The sequence below is a fragment of the Symphalangus syndactylus genome, chromosome 23, assembly GCF_028878055.3.
Source record: "Symphalangus syndactylus isolate Jambi chromosome 23, NHGRI_mSymSyn1-v2.1_pri, whole genome shotgun sequence".
NCBI classification, from domain to species: domain Eukaryota; kingdom Metazoa; phylum Chordata; class Mammalia; order Primates; family Hylobatidae; genus Symphalangus; species Symphalangus syndactylus.
The window spans coordinates 60,049,640-60,070,390 of NC_072445.2; the positions used below are offsets into that span (position 1 = coordinate 60,049,640).

At 41.1% G+C, this 20,751-nt stretch overlaps 1 protein-coding gene across 1 annotated transcript in view; it reads right to left on the reverse strand.

Moving 5' to 3' along the window:
- SYCP2L (synaptonemal complex protein 2 like) overlaps nt 1-20,751 on the reverse strand; it is a 232,546-nt gene that overhangs the window by 60,679 nt on the left and 151,116 nt on the right. Inside the window, exons 14-21 of the mRNA XM_063632394.1 lie at nt 19,896-20,038; nt 17,379-17,431; nt 16,704-16,749; nt 14,791-14,883; nt 14,629-14,689; nt 3,042-3,187; nt 1,255-1,348; nt 305-432 (exon numbers count right to left, since the gene is read on the reverse strand). Coding sequence (XP_063488464.1) covers nt 305-432; nt 1,255-1,348; nt 3,042-3,187; nt 14,629-14,689; nt 14,791-14,883; nt 16,704-16,749; nt 17,379-17,431; nt 19,896-20,038 — 764 coding nt within the window. The remainder of the gene's footprint in view (nt 1-304; nt 433-1,254; nt 1,349-3,041; nt 3,188-14,628; nt 14,690-14,790; nt 14,884-16,703; nt 16,750-17,378; nt 17,432-19,895; nt 20,039-20,751) is intronic.

Consider the following 20,751-nt stretch of genomic DNA (forward strand, 5'->3'; position numbering starts at 1 on the left):
AGCAATTTTAATTTCGCCCCGGTCCTGTGGTCCTGTGATCTCGCCCTGCCTCCATTTGCCTTGTGATATTCTATTACCTTGTGAAGTATGTGATCTCTGTGACCCACACCCTATTCGTACACTCCCTCCCCTTTTGAAAATCCCTAATAAAAACTTGCTGGTTTTACAGCTCAGGGGGCATCACGGAACCTACCGACATGTGATGTCTCCCACGGATGCCCAGCTTTAAAATTTCTCTCTTTTGTAGTCTGTCCCTTTATTTCTCAACCTGGCCGACGCTTAGGGAAAATAGAAAAGAACCTACGTGACTATCGGGGGCAGGTTCCCCGGTAACAGGTGGCTCAGATTGGTCATTTAAGTGGAGAGTTATTAGGCAACGGTCATCTTCAGCACTCATAAACTCCACCACGTTGGTGGATTCTTCTGCCTGCTCTATACAAATTAAGAAAAAGACATTTAATATAATAACCGTGCACACGCTGACATACTCACCAGTGGTCTTCATGGGATGCCCCCTCTGGTACCTCTCCACCCTTTGGTAAGACCTGGTAATTAGGTCCTGCCTCAAGCCTCCAATCAGAAATCTATGGGTACAGGCTGGCGTGTTGGCTCACGTCTGTAATCCCAGGACTTTGGGAGGCCAAAGTGGGCAGATCACTTGAGGCCAGGAGTTTGAGACCAGCCTGGCCAACATGGCAAAATCCCATCTCCACTGAAAATACAAAAAATTAGCTGGGCGTGGTGGCACACACCTGTAGTACCAGCTACTCGGGAGGCTGAGGCAGAAGAGTCACTTAAACCTAGGAGGCAGAGGTTGCAGTGAGCCGAGATCGTGCCACTACACTCCAGCCTGGGCAACAGAGCAAGACTCCGTCTCAAAAAAAAAAAAAAAAAAAAGAAAAGAAAAGAAATCTATGGGCACTTGGGAAAACAGCCTTGGGGCGTAACTCAAAAGAGAAACATGGTCTAGTGCAGGGCCAACTTTGTGGGTAGATAAGACCTTCCCTACCCCCATGTCCTGCCTCCCCCAAACCCTATCATTTCTTCTCCTTTATAATTTCCAGTTGACCCACAAGAGAGACCTTATCAGGTGTAGAAAACAATTCAAGGCTATCAGCAACTCTTCTTCCTCCAGAAGTGCCATCAGACATGCATCACTCATATGACCACAGGTTTCCAGTGACCTCTTCCAACTAAGGTTTCATCGCTTTTACAGGAAACTCAGGGTCAGAATTTTGTTACTTCCCAATATACCTGTTTCTCTTTCGAGGCCACTGAGACTCTCCCTGTCTTCTTTATCAGACTTACTAAAAAGTTCTGAGGAGATTTTCATCTGGTCAGGCAACATCTGAAATGCAAGACAAAAGTCAACTTTGAAATGTAGTCATCTTTAAAAAAAAAAAAAATTTAAGGAAAACCTAAAGCTTAGAAGAAAACACACTGATAAATCAGAAGTTAGTCAAGTTCCTCAGTTTGTCCTCTCCTGAAGGATCATTCCACTGTTTCCGGCTTCTCCAGGCCCCACCTCCCTCCAGGACCAGCTTGGGCTAGCTATTCCCCTGCTCCAAGCACTCTTTCCTCTTGTCTTCCCAGCCTCTCCTGTTTCTGGCCCAGGTCTCATCCTGTTGGATAACATCTAACCCCTGCTTCTCTCTGGCACTGACTCTCTCTCAGGATGAGTCTGTAGTGAGTTCCCAACTGTAGGGTCCTCAGTACAACCCCTTTCCCTAGAATAGGGGCCTCCTATTCTAGGAACTACAGCTTTATCACAGGAAAATCCTCATTCTCCCCTCAAAACATATTATTCATTTTGTGAAATGTGGAAAGACACATGATTTTGATGTTTTTGTGAGTTAAGGCAAACTTGTCTTCAGAACATATGTAATTTGATGGAGGAGGTGTTTTTTATCAAGTGACTGATTTCCCCTTTATTTCTCATCCTCATTCTCAACCATGAAATGGCATTTTTGTAAAAAGACCATGTCATTAAAATAAGGTGAGTTTTTGGAAACTATTTTCAGAGCACTTTGTTACATATAAACACCTTCATATACAACTCAAACCAAAAGAAAGCCAGCCTAAGACTTCCTTATCTGGTCTCTGAGCTCTTAATTCAACTTTCTATGGGCCATTACCACAGTATTTTTTGCCTTTTGTCACAAATTTCTTTGCCCTGTCTACCATCTGTGATACAGAAAGGTTTCTTGTTCCTGTCAATAAATAGGAAACAGAGAGAGTTGGAGACCACGGCAGTCTAGAGAAGTACAGACCATTTCCACAAGATAAGACCAACAGGTACAACTGTGGAAAAAGTCCCTCAGAAACTTTATTCCTAATGACTCCCTGATATGGTCTGGCTGTGTCCCCACCCAAATCTCATCTTGAAGTGTAGCTCCCATAATTCCCACATGTCATGGGAGGGACCCCATGGGAGGTAATTGAATCATAGGGATGGGTCTTTCCCATGCTGTTCTGACAGTAAGTCTCATAAGATCGGATGGTTTTATAAAGGGGAGTTTCCCTACTCTCTTGCCTGCCGCCATGTAAGATGTGACTTTGCTCCTCCTTTGCCTTCTACCATGATTGTGAAGCCTCCCCAGCTGGGGAGTCCATTAAACCTCTTTCCTTTATAAATTACCCAGTCTCTGGTATGTCTTTATTAGCAACATGAGAACAGACTAATACACTCCCCCTAGGTCTGGGGGAGTTGAGAGAGACAGAAATGCCAGTGTCCTCGGGACTCCAGGAAGAAGGTGGTAACAGGGTGATATTATCCTAGAAAACCTTTCAGCTGTTCACACTAAGTAGAATAAAGCATTTCAAGGAACAAAGAGGCTTTCTATCCTACCTCAAGACAATGACCTATCAAAAGGGAAAACTGGGATTTAAATCCAGAACTCTCAACTCTTTTTCACATGGCATTCGAAAGACCAGGTTTTCTGCTTGATCAAATATTCACATCAAAACCCAACAAGGACATTTAATAGACATGAAACATACTAAAACATTTTTAAATAATCCAAAAGAATGAAACCTGCCACCTGTTTGTCTTCTCCTAAAGCTTGAATGGAAGCTTGTGATATGTTGAACTGCAAATCAAAATGGATTTCTATTTTCATGACTTCTTTGTAGCTGATAATCACAGGATCCTTCAGGTAAATGATAAATATCTTTATCTTCTCAGTTTCTAAGAGGAAATATGGAATATCAATGCATATCAACATACTTCAATGTTTTATTTTAAAATTTTATCATTTTAAATAACTATGCTAGGGTATTTGTCCAGATTTTTCTGTGGTAAGAAGTTGAAAAGAAATCATATTAAATAACATTACTTTGAAATTGTCCTTTAGATGCACACGTGTATTTACACATATACACATATTACACAATTAAGTGGTTGATCTTGCAAACATTGGAAGTAACTTACCCTAGCAGCAAAGAAATGAAGATAGTTTTGTCTTCTGCAATTCAATCTTTTTAAGAGCATTTTGTTTATACAAGGCTATCATCTGCAACGGGTATTTTATTCCCAAATATACTAAGCACAATATTCACTCTCTCTCTCTGAAATTCTACTTATTTCTAAAATTGAAAATAAAACTCACTGTCCCAAATGTGTAAAATGGAATAATCTACCACCATTTCAATGGACTCCACTTGAAGAAGAGACAGAAACACCTTAGAAAAAATTCTGTAGGCCGGGCGCGGTGGCTCATGCCTGTAATCCCAGCACTTTGGGAGGCTGAGGCAGGCAGATCACGAGGTCAGGAGATGGAGACCATCCTGGCTAACACGGTGAAACCCTGTCTCTGCTAAAAATACAAAAAATTAGCCGGGCATGATGGTGGGTGCTTCTAGTCCCAGCTATTCAGGAGGCTGAGGCAGGAGAATGGTGTGAACCCAGGAGGTGGAGCTTGCAGTGAGCCAAGATCACGCCACAGCACTTCAGCCTGGGCAACAGAGTGAGACTCTGTCTCAAAAAGAAAAAGAAAAAGAAGTCTGCGTCTCCCAGCACTTTGGGAGGCTGAGGCGGGTGCATCACGAAGTCAGGAGTTCAAAACTAGCCTGACCAACACATTGAAACCCTATCTCTACTAAAAATACAAAAATTAGCTGGGCGTGGTGGTGCACCCCTGTAATCCCAGCTACTCAGGAGGCTGAGGCAGGAGAATCGCCTGAACTCGCTAAGCGGAGGTTGCAATGAGCCGAGATCATGCCACTGCACTCTAGCCTGGGTGACAGAGCGAGCCTCCATCTCAAAAAAAAAAAAAAAAAAAAAAGTGTGTGTTTCAGACAATAGCCTCCTTGCAGGCTCCTCCCAGGTCACCAGCCCTTTCCTGACAAATTGTAATCGGGCTTAGAAAATAGCTTAGACCAGATTCACAAAGAGTCCAAGAATACACCACGTTAAGTACAAGATAAGTTGGAAGAAGCAGAATAGAAAAGGCAGCAAAGTCCAGGAAAGAACAGGCAAAGCTAACGGCCACAAATTAATGAGAAGGGAAAGAAGGGAAAAAAAAGAGTGAAACATACATGAGTCTAAATCTGTGAGGTCCAACTCATCAGAGTACTTAAAGCATGCCTAGTACCAACTGAGATGCTCTGTAAGCATAAAATACACATCGGATTATGAAGACTCAGTACACAAAAGAAGAATGTAAAATGTATCATTAATAATTTTAAAATATTGATTACATGTTAAAATAATAATCTGGATATTATTATTCCAGGATATAATATTCTGGGTTAAATAAAATATATTAATAAAATTAATCTACTTAATCTACTTTTTTAATCTGCTCAAATTAATCTACTTTTTTCTTTAATGTGACTACTAGAAAATTTTAAATTAAGTATCTGGCTCACCTTATATTTCTACAGGACAGTGCTGGTCTAGAGTAAGGCTCCATGATCTCCCCAAAATACTAATCTTATTGGACATTTTACTCATCGCCCCAGGGAAAGTCTATAAAACCATGCAACAAAAGTAATCTTAAATATCTTAAAAGGTAACTAGCTGGTCGGGCACGGTGGCTCACGCTTGTAATCCCAGCACTTTGGGAGGCCGAGGCGTGCGGATCATGAGGTCAGGAGATGGAGACCACGGTGAAACCCCGTCACTACTAAAAATACAAAAAATTAGCTGGGCGTGGTGGCGGGCGCCTGTAGTCCCACCTACTCGGAGAGGCTGAGGCAGGAGAATGGCGTGAACCCGGGAGGCGGAGCTTGCAGTGAGCCGAGATCGCACCACCGCACTCCAGCCTGGGCGACAGAGTGAGACTTCGTATCAAAAAAAAAAAAAAAAAGTAACTAGCTAATTGGGCCATGGGGATCAATGCAAACATATATAAGGGTCAGAAGAAATACCATGAGGGCTACATCAAGATTCCAACATACTACACTGCCAACTCCATAACCAGAAGGGCTATGATACAGAACAAAAGTCTTACTTACAGAATTTACTAGACAATCATCAGTTTCTTTGGCTATAAGAATGGAAAGAGTAATACCTACTTCCTGTAGAAATTGTGAGGCATTTTGTAAATTAAAAACCATGAACCACAGAAATGTGATCTATTCATGAAGTTACAAAGTATTAAGTTTGGCAAGTTGACTCCTGAAAGCTGTAACTGAGCACCCACATTCTTAAAGAAAATAATGAATTATTTTTACCGTTTTCCTTTTACCCCATCTCTTACTTAGCTCTTTATGAATGCAATTACGTGAAAAAAAAAAAAAAAAAAAACCATTAAAAAGTGGTCGGCCAGGCATGGTGGCTCACGCCTGTAATCCCAGCACTTTGGGAGGCCGAGGTGGGCGGATTATGAGGTCAGGAGATCGAGACCAACCTGGCTAACACGGTGAAACCCCGTCTCTACTAAAAAATACAAAAAATTAGCTGGGCGTGGTGGCAGGCGCCTGTAGTCCCAGCTACTCAGGAGGCTAAGGCAGGAGAATGGCGTGAACACAGGAGGCGGAGCTTGCAGTGAGCCAAGATCACGCCACTGCACTTCAGCCTGGGCAACAGAGCGAGACTCTGTCTCAAAAAAAAAAAAAAAAAAAGTGATCAAAGGACATAAACAGACACTTCTCAAAAGAAGGTATTCATGCAGCCAACAAACATATGAAAAAAAAACTCAACATCACTGATCATCAGAGAAAGGCAAATCAAAACCACAACGAGATATCATCTCATGCCAGTCAGAATGGCTATTATTAAAAAGTCAAACAACAGATGCTGGCAAGGTTGTGGAGAAAAAGGAATGCTTTACACTGTTGGTGGGAGTGTAAATTAGTTCAACCATTGTGGAAGGCAGTACGGTGATTCCTCAAAGACCTAGAGAAAGAAATACCATTTGACCCAGCAATCCCATTACTGGATATATGCCCAAAGGAATATAAATCATTCTATTATAAAAATACATGCACACCTATGTTCACTGCAGCACTATTCACAATAGCAAAGACATGGAATCAACCTAAATGCCCATCAATGATAGACTGGATAAAGAAAATGTGGTACATACACACCTTGGAATACTATGCAGCCATAAAAACAATGAGATCATGTCTTTGCAGGGACATGGATGGAGCTCGAAGCCATCATCCATAGCAAACTAACACAGGAACAGAAAACCAAACATCGCGTGTTCTCACTTATAAGTGGGAGCTGAATGATGAGAACACATGGACACATTGCAGGGAACAACACATACTAGGGCCTGGGTATGTTGGGGAAGAACATCAGGAAAAACAACTAATGGATGCCGGGCTTAACACTTAGGTGATGGGATGATCTGTGCAGCAAATCACTATGGCACACATTTACCTATGTAACAAACCTGTACATCCTGCACATGTACCCATGAACTTAAAAGTTAAAGAAAAAAAAAAAAAAGGAATGCAATTATAACATTTACCTTCTTTCCATGAGGGACTCTCTGTGCTGCAAGCTCATCTAACTATATGTTTGCTTAGAAATTCTAAGGAGGCCAGGCAGGGTGTCTCATGCCTGTAATCTCAGCACTTTGGGAGGGCGAGGCTGTTGGATCACTTGAGGTCAGGAGTTCGAGACCAGCCTGGCCAACATGGCAAAACCCCATCTCTACTAAAATACAAAAATTAGCTGGGTATGGTGGTATAGACCTGTAATCCCAGCTACTCAGGAAGCCGAGGCGGGAGAATCGCTTGAACCCAGGAGGCGGAGGTTGCAGTGAGCCAAGATCACGCCACTGCACTCCAGCCTGGGTGACAGAGTGAGACTCTGTCTCAAAACCAAACCAAACCAAACAAAACAAAACAAAAACAAAAAGAAATTCTAAGGAACAAATGTTGAACCAAACCAGGCACCCCCTGAGATTCTCCCCACCAGGAGATTGCCTTGAGACAACAATGTACAACCTAGTTCTGCCCACAATGGCACCAGCCAGACCACCTGATGGATAACACATCAAAGCAAGTCATGAAGACCCCACACTTCCTCACTCTCTCCCTTACGTGCCATTCATGCCAAGTCCCCTTTAAAAGCCCCTGCTTTCTTGCTCACCCATTGCCTGGAAACAGACTTGGTGCTTTTGGGGGTGGGAGGTACCGTGGGAGTGAGACTGGCCCTTTGGATTGCATGGGAGTTGGGTGAGGCCTGTGACTGCTGACTTTTCCCCACTTCCCTGACAACCTGCATGACTCAGCAGAGACAGCCATAATCCTCCTAGGAACATAACTCCATTGACCTGGGAACCTCACCCCTATCCCCACAGCAGCTGCAGCAAGACCCACCCAAGGAGAGTCTGAGTTCAGAAACTCCTAATCCTGCCCCCATCCAGTGGTCCTTCCCTACCTATCCTGGTAACTGAAGACTAAGGGAATATACTCTCGGGAGTTCTAGGGCCCCGCCCACCGCCTGTTCCTCCCCACATTACCATAGCTGATGCTCTCTGGAAATCACCACCAACCGGCAAAAGGCCAACCAGCACAAAAATAGAGCATTAAACCACCAAAGTTAAGAACCATTACAGAGTCCATTTCACCCCCCTGCCACCTCCATCAGAATAGGTGCCGGTATCCATGGCTGAGAGACCCATAGACAGTTCACATCACAGGACTCTGTATAGACAACCCTCAGTACCAGCCTGGAGCCTAGTAGACTTGCTGGGTGGCTAGATCCTGAAGAGAAATAATAATCTCTACAGCTCTGCTCTCAGGAAGCCACATCCATAGGAAAAGGGGGAGAGTACTACATCAAGGGCACACCCCATGGGACAAAAGAATCTGAACAACAGCAGTCAGCCCTAGACCTTCCCTCTGACAGAGCCTACCCAAATGAGAAAGAACCAGAAAACCAACTCTAGTACTATGACAAAATAAGGTTCTTTAACACCCCCCAAAAATCATACCAGCTCACCAGCAATGGATCCAAACCAAGAAGAAATCCCTGATTTACCTGAAGAAGAATTCAGGAGGTTAGTTATTGAGCTAATCAGGGAGGCACCAGAGGAAGATGAAGCCCAATGTAAGGAAATAAAAAAAAAAAATCATACAAGAAGTGAAAGGAGAACTATTCAATGAAATAGCATAAATAAAAAACAATCAAAATTTCAGGAAACAATGGACAACTTACAGAAATGCAAAATGCTCTGGAAAGTCTCAGCAATACAATCAAACAAGTAGAAGAAAGAAAGTCAGCCAGGCATGGTAGCTCACGCCTGTAATCCCAGCACTTTGGGAGGCCAAGGTGGGTGGATCACGAGGTCAGGAGATCAAGACCATCCTGGCCAACATGGTGAAACCCCGTCTATACTAAAAATACAAAAATTAGCTGGGTATGGTGGCATGTGCCTATAATCCCAGCTACTCGGGAGACTGAGGCATAAGAATCGCTTGAACCCAGGAGGCCAAGGTTGCAGTGAGCTGAGATCACACCACTGCATTCCAGCCTGGCAACAGAGCGAGACTCTGTCTCAAAAAAAGAAAAGGAAAAAAAAAGTCAGAGCTCGAAGACAAGATCTTCGAATTCACCCAACACAACAAAGACAAAAAAAAAAGAAAAAGAAAATATGAACAAAGCCTCCAAGATGATGCTAAACGACCAAACGTGAGAATAATCGGCACTCCCAAGAAAGAAGAGAAATACGAAAGTTTGGAAAATATATTTGGGAGAATAATCAAGGAAAACTTCCCCGGCTTTGCTAGAGACCAAGACATCCAAATACAAGAAGCACAAAGAACACTCGGGAAATTCATCGCAAAAAGATCATCGGCGAGGCACATTGTCATCAGGTTTTCTTTTCTTTTTTTTTTTTTTTTGAGATGGAGTCTCGTTTTGTCATCCAGGCTGGAGCGCCGTGGCGTGATCTCGGCTCACGGCAAGCTCTTCCTCCTGGGTTCACACCACTCTCCAGCCTCAGCCTCCCAACAAAGGAAAGAATCTTGAGAGCAGTGAGACAAAAGCACCAGGTAACCTATAAAGGAAACCTACCAGATTAACAGCAGATTTCTCAGCAGAAATCCTACAAGCTAGAAGGGATTAGGGCCCTATCTTCAGCCTCCTCAAACAAAACAATTATCAGCCAAGAATTTAGTATCCAGTGAAAATAAGCTTCACATATGAAGAAAAGACAGTATTTTTCAGACAAATAAATGCTGAGAGAATTTGCCACTACCAAGCCACCACTACAAGAACTGCTAAAAGGAGCTCTAAATCTTGAATCCTGGAAACACATCATAACAGAACCTCTTTAAGGCATAAATCACACAGGACCTATAAAACAAAAATACAATATTACAAACAAAAACCAAGGTATATAAGCAACAAGTAGCATGATGAATGGAATGGTACCTCACATCTCAATACTAACCTCGCATCTCAATAACTAACATAGGCCACTAACAGTGGCCTAAATGCTCCACTTAAGAGATACAGAATTGCAGAATGAATAAGAATTCACCAACCATCTGCTGTCTTCAAGAGACTCACCTAACAAATCAGGACTCACATAAACTTAAGGTAAAGGAGTGGAAAAAGACATTTCATGCAAATGGACACCAAAAGTGAGCAGGAGTAGTTATTCTCACATCAGACAAAACAAACTTTAAAGAAACAGCAGTTAAAAAAGACAAAGAGGGACATTATATAATGATAAAAGGCCTTGTCCAACAGAAAAATATCACAATCCTAAACATACATGCACCTAACACTGGAGCTCCAAAATTTATAAAACAATTACTAATAGACCTAAGAAATGAGATAGACAGCAACACAGTAATAGTGAGGGACTTCAATACTCTACAGACAGCACTAAACAGGTCATCAAGACAGAAAGTCAACAAAGAAACAATGGATTTAAACTATACCCTGGAACAAATGAACTTAACAGATATATACAGAACATTCCATCCAACAATCGCAGAATATACATTCTATTCAACAGGCGCCTGGAACTTTCTCCAAGATAGACCATATGAGAAGACCACAAAACAATCCTCAATAAATTTAAGAAAACTGAAATTATTATTATGATTATTTTATTTTTTTGAAATGGAGTCTTGCTCTGTCACCCAGGCTGGAGTGCAGTAGTGCAATCTTGGTTCACTGCTACCTCCACCTCCCAGGTTCAAGTGATTCTCCTGCCTCAGCCTCCCAAGTAGCTGGCATTACAGGCATGCGCCACCATGCCCGGCTAATTTTTTTGTATTTTTAGTAGAGACAGAGTTTCACCATGTCGACCAGGCTGGTCTTGAACTCCTGACCTCAGGTGATCTGCCCACCTTGGCCTCCCAAAGTGCTGGGATTGCAGGCGTGAGCCACCGCACCTGGCCTAGAAAGTTGAAATTATATCAAGCACTCTCTCAGACCATAGTGGAATAAAACTGGAAATCAACTCCAAATGGAACCTTCAAAACCATGCAAATACATGGAAATTAAATAACCTGCTACCGAATGATCACTGGGTCAAAAATGAAATCAAGATGGAAATTTAAAAATTCTTTGAACCGAGTGACAACAGTGATACAACCTATCAAAACCTCTGGGATACAGCAAAGGCAATGCTAAGAGGAAAGTTCATAGCCCTAAACACCTACATCAAAAAGTCTGAAAGAGCACAAACACAATCTAAGGTCACACCTCAAGGAACTAGAGAAATAAGAACAAACCAAACTCAAACCCAGCAGAAAAAAATAACCAACATCAGAGCAGAACTAGATGAAATTGAAACAAAACAATACAAAAGATAAATGAAACAAAAAGCTGGTTCTTTGAAAAGATAAATAAAATTGATAGACCATGAGTAAGACTAATCAAGAAAAGAAGAGAGAAAATCCAAATAAACTCAGTAAGAATGAAACAGGAGATATTACAACTGACACCACTGAAATACAAAAGTTCATTTAAGGCTTCTATGAACACCATTACACACATAAACTAGAAAACCTAGAAGAGATGGATAAATTTCTGGAAAGATACAACCCTCTTAGCTTAAATCAGGAAGAATCAGATATCCTGAATAGACCAATAACAAGCAGCGAGATTCAAATTGTAATTTAAAAATTACCAACACCAAAAAGTCCAGGACCAGACAGATTCACAGCAGAATTCCACCAGTCAAAGAAGAATTGGTACCAATCCTACTGACATTATTCCACAAGATAGAGAAAGAGGGAACCCTCCCTCAATCATTCTATGAAGCCAGTATCACCCTAGTACCAAAAGCAGGAAGGGACATAACCAAAAAAGAAAACTACAGACCAATATCCCTGATGAACATAGATGCTAAAATTCTTAACAAATACTAGCTAACTGAATCCAATGACATATCAAAAAGATAATCCACCATCATCAGGTGGGTTTCATACCAGGGATGCAGGAATGGTTTAATATGCACAAGTCAATAAATGTGATACACCACAAAAACAGAATTAAAAACAAAAATCACATGATCATCTCAATAGATGCAGAAAAAGCATTCAACAAAATCCAGCATCCCTTTATGATTAAAACTCTCAGCAAAATCGGCATACAAGGGACATGTCTCAATGTAATAAAAGCCATCTATGACAAACCCACAGCCAACATAATACTGAATGGGGAAGAGCTGAAAGCATTCCCTCTGAGAACTGGAACAAGACAAGGATGCCCACTCTCACCACTCCTCTTCAACATAGTACTGGAAGTCCTAGCCAGAGCAATCAGACAAGAGACAGAAATAAAGGGCATCCAAATTGGTAAACAGGAAGTCAAACTGTCTCTGTTTGCTGATGATAATGATTGTATACCTAGAAAACTCTAAAGATTCCTCCAGAAAGCTCCTTGAACTGATAAAAGAATTCAGCAAAGTTTCCAGATATAAAATTAATGTACACAAATCAGTAGCTCTTCTATATACCAACAGCAACCAAGCTGAGAATCAAATCAAGAACTCAACCCCTTTTACCATAGATGCAAAAAAAATAAAATAACTTAGGGATGGGCCAGGTGCAGTGGTTCATGCCTGTAATCCCAGCACTTTGGGAGGCTGAGTTGGGGGGATCACCTGAGGTCAGGAGTTCATGATCAGCCTGGCTAACATGGTGAAACCCGGTCTCTACTAAAAATACAAAATTAGCTGGGTGTGGTGGCGGGCACCTGTAATCCCAGCTACTCAGGAGGCTGAGGCAGGAGAATCACTTGAACCCAGGAGGCAGAGGTTGCAGTGAGTTGAGATCACACCACTGTACTCACTCCAGCCTGGGTGACAGAGTGAGACTCCATCTCCAAAAAAAAAAAAAAAAAAAAAAAAACTTAGGGATATACCTAACCAAGGATGTAAAAGATCTCTACAAGGAAAACTATGAAACACTGCTGAAAGAAATCATAGACGACACAAACAAATGGAAACACATCCCATGCTCATGGATGGGTAAAAATAATATTGTGAAAATGATCATACTGCCAAAAGCAATCTACAAATTCAATACAATTTCCAGTAAAATATCACCATCATTCTTCACAGAATTAGAAAAAACAATCCAAAAATTCATATGGAACCAAAAAAGAGCCCACATAGCCAAAGCAAGACTAAGCAAAAAGAACAAATCTATAGGCATCAAATTACCTGACTTCAAACTATACTACAAGGCCATAGTCATGAAAACAGCATGGTACTGGTATAAAAATAGGTACATAGACCAATTGAACAGAATAGAGAACCCAGAAATAAACCCAAATACACACAGCCAACTGATCTTTGACAAAGCAAACAAAAACATAAAGTAGGGAAAGGATATCCTTTTCAACAAATGGTGCTGGGATAATTAGCAAGCCACATGTAGGAGAATGAAACTGGATCCTCATCCCTCTTCTTATACAAAAATCAACTCAAGATGGATGAAGGACTTAAATCTAAGACCTGAAACTATAAAAATTCTAGAAGATAGGCCGGGCACGGTGGCTCACACATGTAATCCCAGCGCTTTGGGAGGCCAAGGTGGACGGATCACCTGAGATCAGGAGTTCAAGATCAGCCTGACCAACAGGGAGAAACCCCATCTCTCTTAAAAATACAAAAAATTAGCCAGGCATGGTGGTGCATGCCTGTAATCCCAGCAACCCAGGAGGCCAAGGCAGAAGAATTGCTTGAACCCGGGAGGCAAAGTTTGTGGTGAGCCAAGATCACGCCATTGCACTCCAGCCTGGGCAACAAGAGCAAAACTCCACTTCAAAAAAAAAAAAAAAAATTCTAGAAGATAACATTGGAAAAACCCTTCTAGACATTGGCTTAGGCAAGGATTTCATGGCCAAAAAATCAAAAGCAAATGCAATAAAAGCAAAGATAAATAGCTGGGACTTAATTAAACTAAAGATCTTTTGCATGGCAAAAGGAACAGTCAGCAGAGTAAACAGACAACCCACAGAGTGGGAGAAAACCTTCACAATCTATACATCTGACAAAGGACTAATATCCAGAATTTACAACGAACTCAAACAATTCAGCAAGAAAAAAAAAAAATCCCAAACAAAAGTGGGCTAAGGACATGAATAGACAATTCTCAAAAGAAGATATACAAATGGCCAGAAAACATGAAAAAATGCTCAACATCACTAATGATCAGGGGAATGCAAATCAAAATCTCTGATCTGCAAAGCCCTTGATCCTAACCACTAGTTACAAGAGAGCCTGGCAATCCATCTCCATGGAGGGGGCAGGCACCTTCATTTCCTGACAGCCATGTCCCTTCTTGCTAGATGTCTTCCTTACTAAGCACAGTTTACTACCTGATTTTCTAGGTTTATCAAGAGAGGAACCTAGGATGACATGTTCTCCTCTCCCCATCAGACTCTTTCAAACCAAAGCAGCACTTTGGGGAAAAGCATTGTTAATTGATTGCTGGATCATATGGTAGTTCTACTTTTAATTTTGTGAGGATCAATAAACATTTTTAAAATGAAAAAACTAGACAAATAATTTAATCCCAAGGTCACAAAGCACAGAAGTCACAAACCTGTGACAGTGCACCTTCTATCATACCATACAGCCTTCCTATCTCAAGTCATGGTCAAAATATGCCCTAGAATTAAATAAATACACACTGCAAATACAACAGAAATAATATTTGGAACTGGGCATGGGTTGTTTAAATGTATCATATTACCTGTTATGCTGAAATTCATCACCGCTTCCTTCTTAAGTGTCACTGAGTCCCATAGAGTATTCTTGGGAAAATAAATAAGTGAAATTCATGAGCGCAAAACACACACTTACATAAAAATGATCTCTAAAGGCTTAGTTCTAACCAAGAATCGAACATCATTACCTCAGCATTGTCTATATAAAAAGTGACACTCTGACTTCCTAGGTTAAAGTCGATCCAAAATTTATCTAATTTTTCATCTGCTGGTTTTCTCATCTGTTAAGAGATCATTTCAGCATGAATTATACACATAAAAATCATGCTACAGGGTCAGATAAACATTATTCCCCTGAAAATAGAATTTGTGCTTTTCCTGGAACAGCATTATCCTAGCATTATAGGGCTTCTCTTTATTGGCTGACTCTTTTGTGCAAAACAAAAGGATCTCAATTTTATAGAACTCAGCCATTTCCTCCTCACCCCTCCAAAAATCCCACTATCCTTAGCATAGTTAATAGATATTTAAATGTGTCACATGATTCTATCCACACAATTTTTTTTCTAATGAAAATCACGGAGAAAACAGTTCTATGTTGAATCAGTAACAAGCCACACTGCACATGGATGGAAACTTCTAGAGAAGAAGATACTGTAACCAAACATGAGTGATTTGCCATCTATCTTCCAACCATTAGAGTAGAGCTAAGACTTGAAGACTTCGAATTTCCTTCATTTTAATTATTCTAAAATAAATAGATGCTTATAGTTAAAACAGGGGAAGAAAGATTCTAACAGTATGGTGTTTATAGAAACAGTAAACATCTTCTCTGCCCCTCAGCTTTTCATAAGTACCTTTCCACAGGCACCATTAACAATGCCTTTGTTTCCTCCCAGATGTTTTCTAGACATATATCAACAAGTATACTCGGGAGGCTGAGGCAGGAGAATGGCGTGAACCCGGGAGGCAGAGCTTGCAGTGATCCGAGATCACGTGATGGCACTCCAGCCTGGGTGACAGAGCGAGACTCTGTCTCAAAAAAAAAAAAAAAAAAAAAAAAAGTATATAGAAAGCTTTTATTCCCCAACAACAGATAAAACACTAGACTTACTATTCTACAATCCAATTTTCCAATAAGTTGTATTTCTTGGACATCTTTCCTTTGTATCATACATGTCTACCTTTTAATAGCTACAGAGGTGAATGAGGGCTTTCACCCACAATACATGTTCCTGGAAGCCAATGTAAGGGTCAGGGTAAGGGCCCTGATGGAAGTGAATGGAAATTTGGATGTCATAGAAAGAAGGAAAACCAAACAGAGAGCAGAATCTTCAGACAACCAGAGGGAAAATACACAGAATTGAGACACAGGAATCAGCCTACCAGACTCAGTTCTAGAGAGAAGGAATGTGTAGTGCAGCCATGAGTTGAAAGTTTAGCTCAGAGAGGCCAAGAAGGGGACTCTGAACCCAAAACAAAGAAACGATGAATGAGGACATTCTGAAGACAGGGTCCAGGACACTCAAACAAAGTCAAGCTTCCAAGACCTCTACATATTTTAGCCTGAAACTGAGATGCTGTAGGTTGGGGCCCTTTTATATGAAGGACCTTGTTCCTCTAGAAACCAAATCGGGGTGGGGGGAAGAAACTGGTCAATCTTGGACTATAAAGTACAAGGTAGAATGAGAGAGAGAGAAAGGACAGTGGACCCAATTGTTCAGAATAAGAGGACGGGGCATAAACTGGAAGGAAAGAAGCAAGGAAATCATCCTTTTTACCCCAGTGTAGGCATGAATTATGTTACCCATGAATAGGGTAAAATGAGGCAAGCTTCCTATAACTGTCCTCATGTACACAGTACAGACCCTAAAATTCCTTTTTCCAGTAGTAACAGTAGAGCCCTTAAACTTACTGGTAATGCATTCTGGTTAGGGTATGGTACGACTGGTTTGGGAACTGAGGTCATTAGAAGATGTTGGCATCCTTTTTTAAAAAGCCCTTTTGAGTTATGAGAGCAAAAGTTTGATCTAACCACATAAACCTAACTCCTGGTTTCACTGCACACCACCCTCAGGACCTCCAAGAGAGACGAACATACCTCATGCTCATCAGCAAAAGCAGCAATACACGGAAATGAATACACCCTGCAAAATACCTCACAATTAAAAAAATAAAATATGAATGAACCTTAAACACATCTACAGACGTTCCGCAACAAGCACTTATAACTAGAGTATGCCATTAAGTCTCCTCGTACAGAGTATGATAGGGGGTTTCAAGCCTGCAAATGGAGACCTACTATGGGTCTCTATAGATTTCAAATCTCCATCTGGCAGTCAGTAAGCCAGGTTTACTAGTACTATATCGCAACCCAGTTACTCAGCCAGATTCCCAAATAAAAGGAGTGAATTTAGCAAATATTGTCTGACCAAGGACTTAACTGTTCATGATACAACTACTTCCAGCAACCTCAAGTCAGGAAATTGTTCTTCATAAAGTCTATGAACTCTTTAAAGAATGTATTATTTTAAAATACCCCAAGTCACAAATGTAATAAAACTGATAGAAGTAATTTTTAAACACACTCCAAAAAGCCACTAGGCAGAAAGGGTCTGATCTTCTCAGGTTTCTACTCAATAGACAACTCAGTATACTCTGTAAATGATGTACCCAATGTTCTCTCCTAAAATGAAACAGACCCTAAACTGTTCTTTTAAAATATTAGACATTTTCAGAATACAACTAGTCAATAATGCTCAGAGACACAACTTACCTTCTTTGGTCACCGAGTCTGCTGTTTAGGTGATTGAGAAAACGTCTACTGTCCTTCAAAGCAAATGACATAAACTCTTTTATTAAGAAAAAAAATCAGGATGTCTTAGTTAATACTACCTTAGCATACAGAGGCCAGTGTTTGCTTGTAAATGACCAGGATGCAGTAACATCAATGAGGCTTTACAAGGATTTGTTATTACATGTTAACAATACTTCATGCCACAAAGAGGAGGCTCCAGGATCATGTTTCTAGAAGGAACCTTTGCTCCCTGCAGCCATTAGATTTTCAGCTGAGGAATACTTTGGTCTCCAAAAGTTAAATGCCTGGTTATGTTTCACTGGGTAAGAAACGTAAGCAAGATAAATACATCTTACTGATGACCTAGGTTACAATATTTGACCAACCCATTGGGCATCCACTTCCCTAACACCTGCACAGCACAAACCAACCACAAAGCTATACAATTTATCAACTTTGGGTTGATCTGGGTGTATTATCTGCTGCCAACTTTCCTTTTTGGGAGAGTTCTCTATCTCACTGTCTTCTCCTAGCATATGTTCTAAGAACAAAGACTATTATTAGAGTTCTCCTAACCAACAGCTCTCAGAAGAAATTTGTTGTCCCCCAACATTCTAAAAACAAAGAGACACAGATCCAAGTTTTTGTTCCCTTTTGTTAGCAAGGATTGACTGTTTTGGTCAACACTCCTTATGCTCCTGATCTGCCATTCAGCAGTAAATAGACATCAGCAGTGTACGCCTTTCATGTAAAAAAGCAATTCGGGCTGGGTATGGTGGCCCTCGCCTATAATCCCAGCACTTTGGGAGGCCGAGGCAGGCAGATCACTTGAGGTTGGGAGTTGGAGACCAGCCTGACCAACATGGAGAAACCCCGTCTCTACTAAAAATACAAAATTAGCCGGGAGTGGTGGCACATGCCTGTAATCCCAGCTACTCAGGAGGATAAGACAGGAGAATTGCTTGAACCCAGGAGGTGGGGGTTGCGGTGAGCCAACATCGCGCCACTGCACTCCAGCCTGAGCAACAAGAGCGAAAGTCTGTCTCGAAAAAAAAAAAAAAAACAATTCAATTGAGAAGTTGATAGCTCTGGGGAAGGAAATGATTTTGGAAACAAGAGAATTACATTTCTCTATTTTCATCAAATTTTCCTGCAAATGAGAAATGACAAACAGCAGAAAGGAAATTAACATGTGAGTGCCCACAACAGCCCTGGACCTTTCAGTTTCTCTCATTAAGTTCTCAAGACTTTGAGGTGGGCTTTAGTCCATTTTACAGATGAGGTCACTCAGGCTTCATAAGTCAACTACCTTGCCAAAATGCATACATCCCATAAATTGGAGAGGTGGGGCTCAAACTCTAGGTTCAACCCAGTTTGGGATAGCCCCAAAGCTCATGGTCTTTCCACTGAGATTATACTGAATCCTGGCTAAATAATTACTTTATGCAGTATATGACAGTAGGCTCAGAGTCTGAAGAAATACAAAGGTCCATATTTAATAAAAATCTTGATTATATGGGAATTTTGACCAGAAAGGTTTTGTCAACATGAGTACTGTTATTGAGAATTTTACCTTTTCCTACAAGAGTCTAACCCTCATTTGAAAACTTTTTAAAAGAAGAGGGAAAATGTTTTAGCTATTTTAAGATGAAGGTGAATACACAACAAAGCCATAAGCTATTTTTATGCGGCTTGAGGACACAATCACAGGAAGCCCAGGTTGCAGAGAAGACACTAAAAAGTATTATTTCTCCAAATTGTACAGGCCGGATGGCTCAGAACACAACCACCCCATAATACTCCTCTGCCAGGCCATGTCCATTTCAGCCTCCTGCCATCACAGCAGCTGCCTTCTGCAAGGCAAAAATGCTCTGATTTCTTCTTCAATTCTCCTACCATTCAAGGTTCATTGAAAATTGCTCACCCTTCCGAGACTTTTTTTTTAACTGGATCCATCAAATTCACCTAGTTCTGTCTCCTATAAAGAAGTCCTAGATGGACATGGTGGCTCACGCCTATAATTCCAGCACTTTGGGAGGCCAAGGTGGGCAGATCACCTGAGGTCAGGAGTTCGAGATAAGACTGGTCAACATGGCTAAACCTGGTCTCTACTAAAAATAAAAAATTAGCCAGGTGTGGTGGCAGGTGCCTGTAATCCCAGCTACTTGGGATGCTGAGGCAGGAGAATCACTTGAACCCAGGAGGCAGAGGTTGCAGTGAGCTGAGATTGCGCCACTATACACCAGCCTGGGCAACAGAGTGAGACTCTGTCTAAAAAAAAAAAAAAAAAAAATCTATCTGTATCCCTATATCTACCTCACAAATATTCTGTTCATATTGCCTTCAAGTTGTTTCTCCTAAGTGAGAAACAAGTTTAAGAATGGCAGTGTAATCACACTTAAGCAAAAAAATCCTCCCGTAAGCCCAATGCAAAGTTCTCAGAGGATGCTTAATAAATATTGGCTAATAAGAAATTCGCATGGCCAGGAATCTCACCGTCTCAAATTCTCGATCCTTAATTTCTTTGAAAGCTTCAGCAATGACTTCATCATCAAACCATTTATGGACAAATTCATCCCTTGATTTTTTAATCGTCAGTCTACACAGCGCTTCAGAAATAGCAACCTGCTGGTCATAATCTAGAGATTAAAAACATAGTAGACACGGATAATTCTGGGCACAAAGCAAAAGAAAAAAATGAGTTCCAGAGTTAGCACTTGCTCTAAGAAACCCCATCTGAGAAGCCTAGCATTGTGTCATAAAAAGTTACCACAGCAAGATGCATCCTGGAGTAATTACAATCATTTAAATTCTTTTTTTTTTTTCCACTCTGTCGCCCTGGAGTGCAGTGGTGGCTAGACTGCAGTGGCCCAATCTCGACTCACTGCAATCTTCGCCTCCTGGGTTCAAGTGATTCTCCTGCCTCAGCCCCCCAAGAAGCTGGGATTACAAGCATGTGTCATCATGCCTGGCTAATCTTTGTGTTTTAAGTAGAGATAAGGTTTTGCCATGTTGGTCAGGCTGGTCTTGAACTTCCGGCTTCAAGCAATCTGCCCACCTTGGCCTCCCAAAGTGCCAGGATTGTAGGCATGAGCCACCATGCCTAGCCAAAATCATTTAAATTCAGTATTTAAGAAATACAATAAAAATCTAAACAAGAGGTTGGCATATAACAATTTTTAAATAAGTAATATTTATGGGTGTTATATTTTAGATACATTAAAATACTCATCCAAAGCAAATCATCAAACAGCCTTAAAAATGTTTCTACTGGCCAGGCGTGGTGGCTCATGCCTGTAATCCCAGCACTTTGGGAGGCCGAGGCAGGTGGATCACCTGAGGTCAGGAGTTC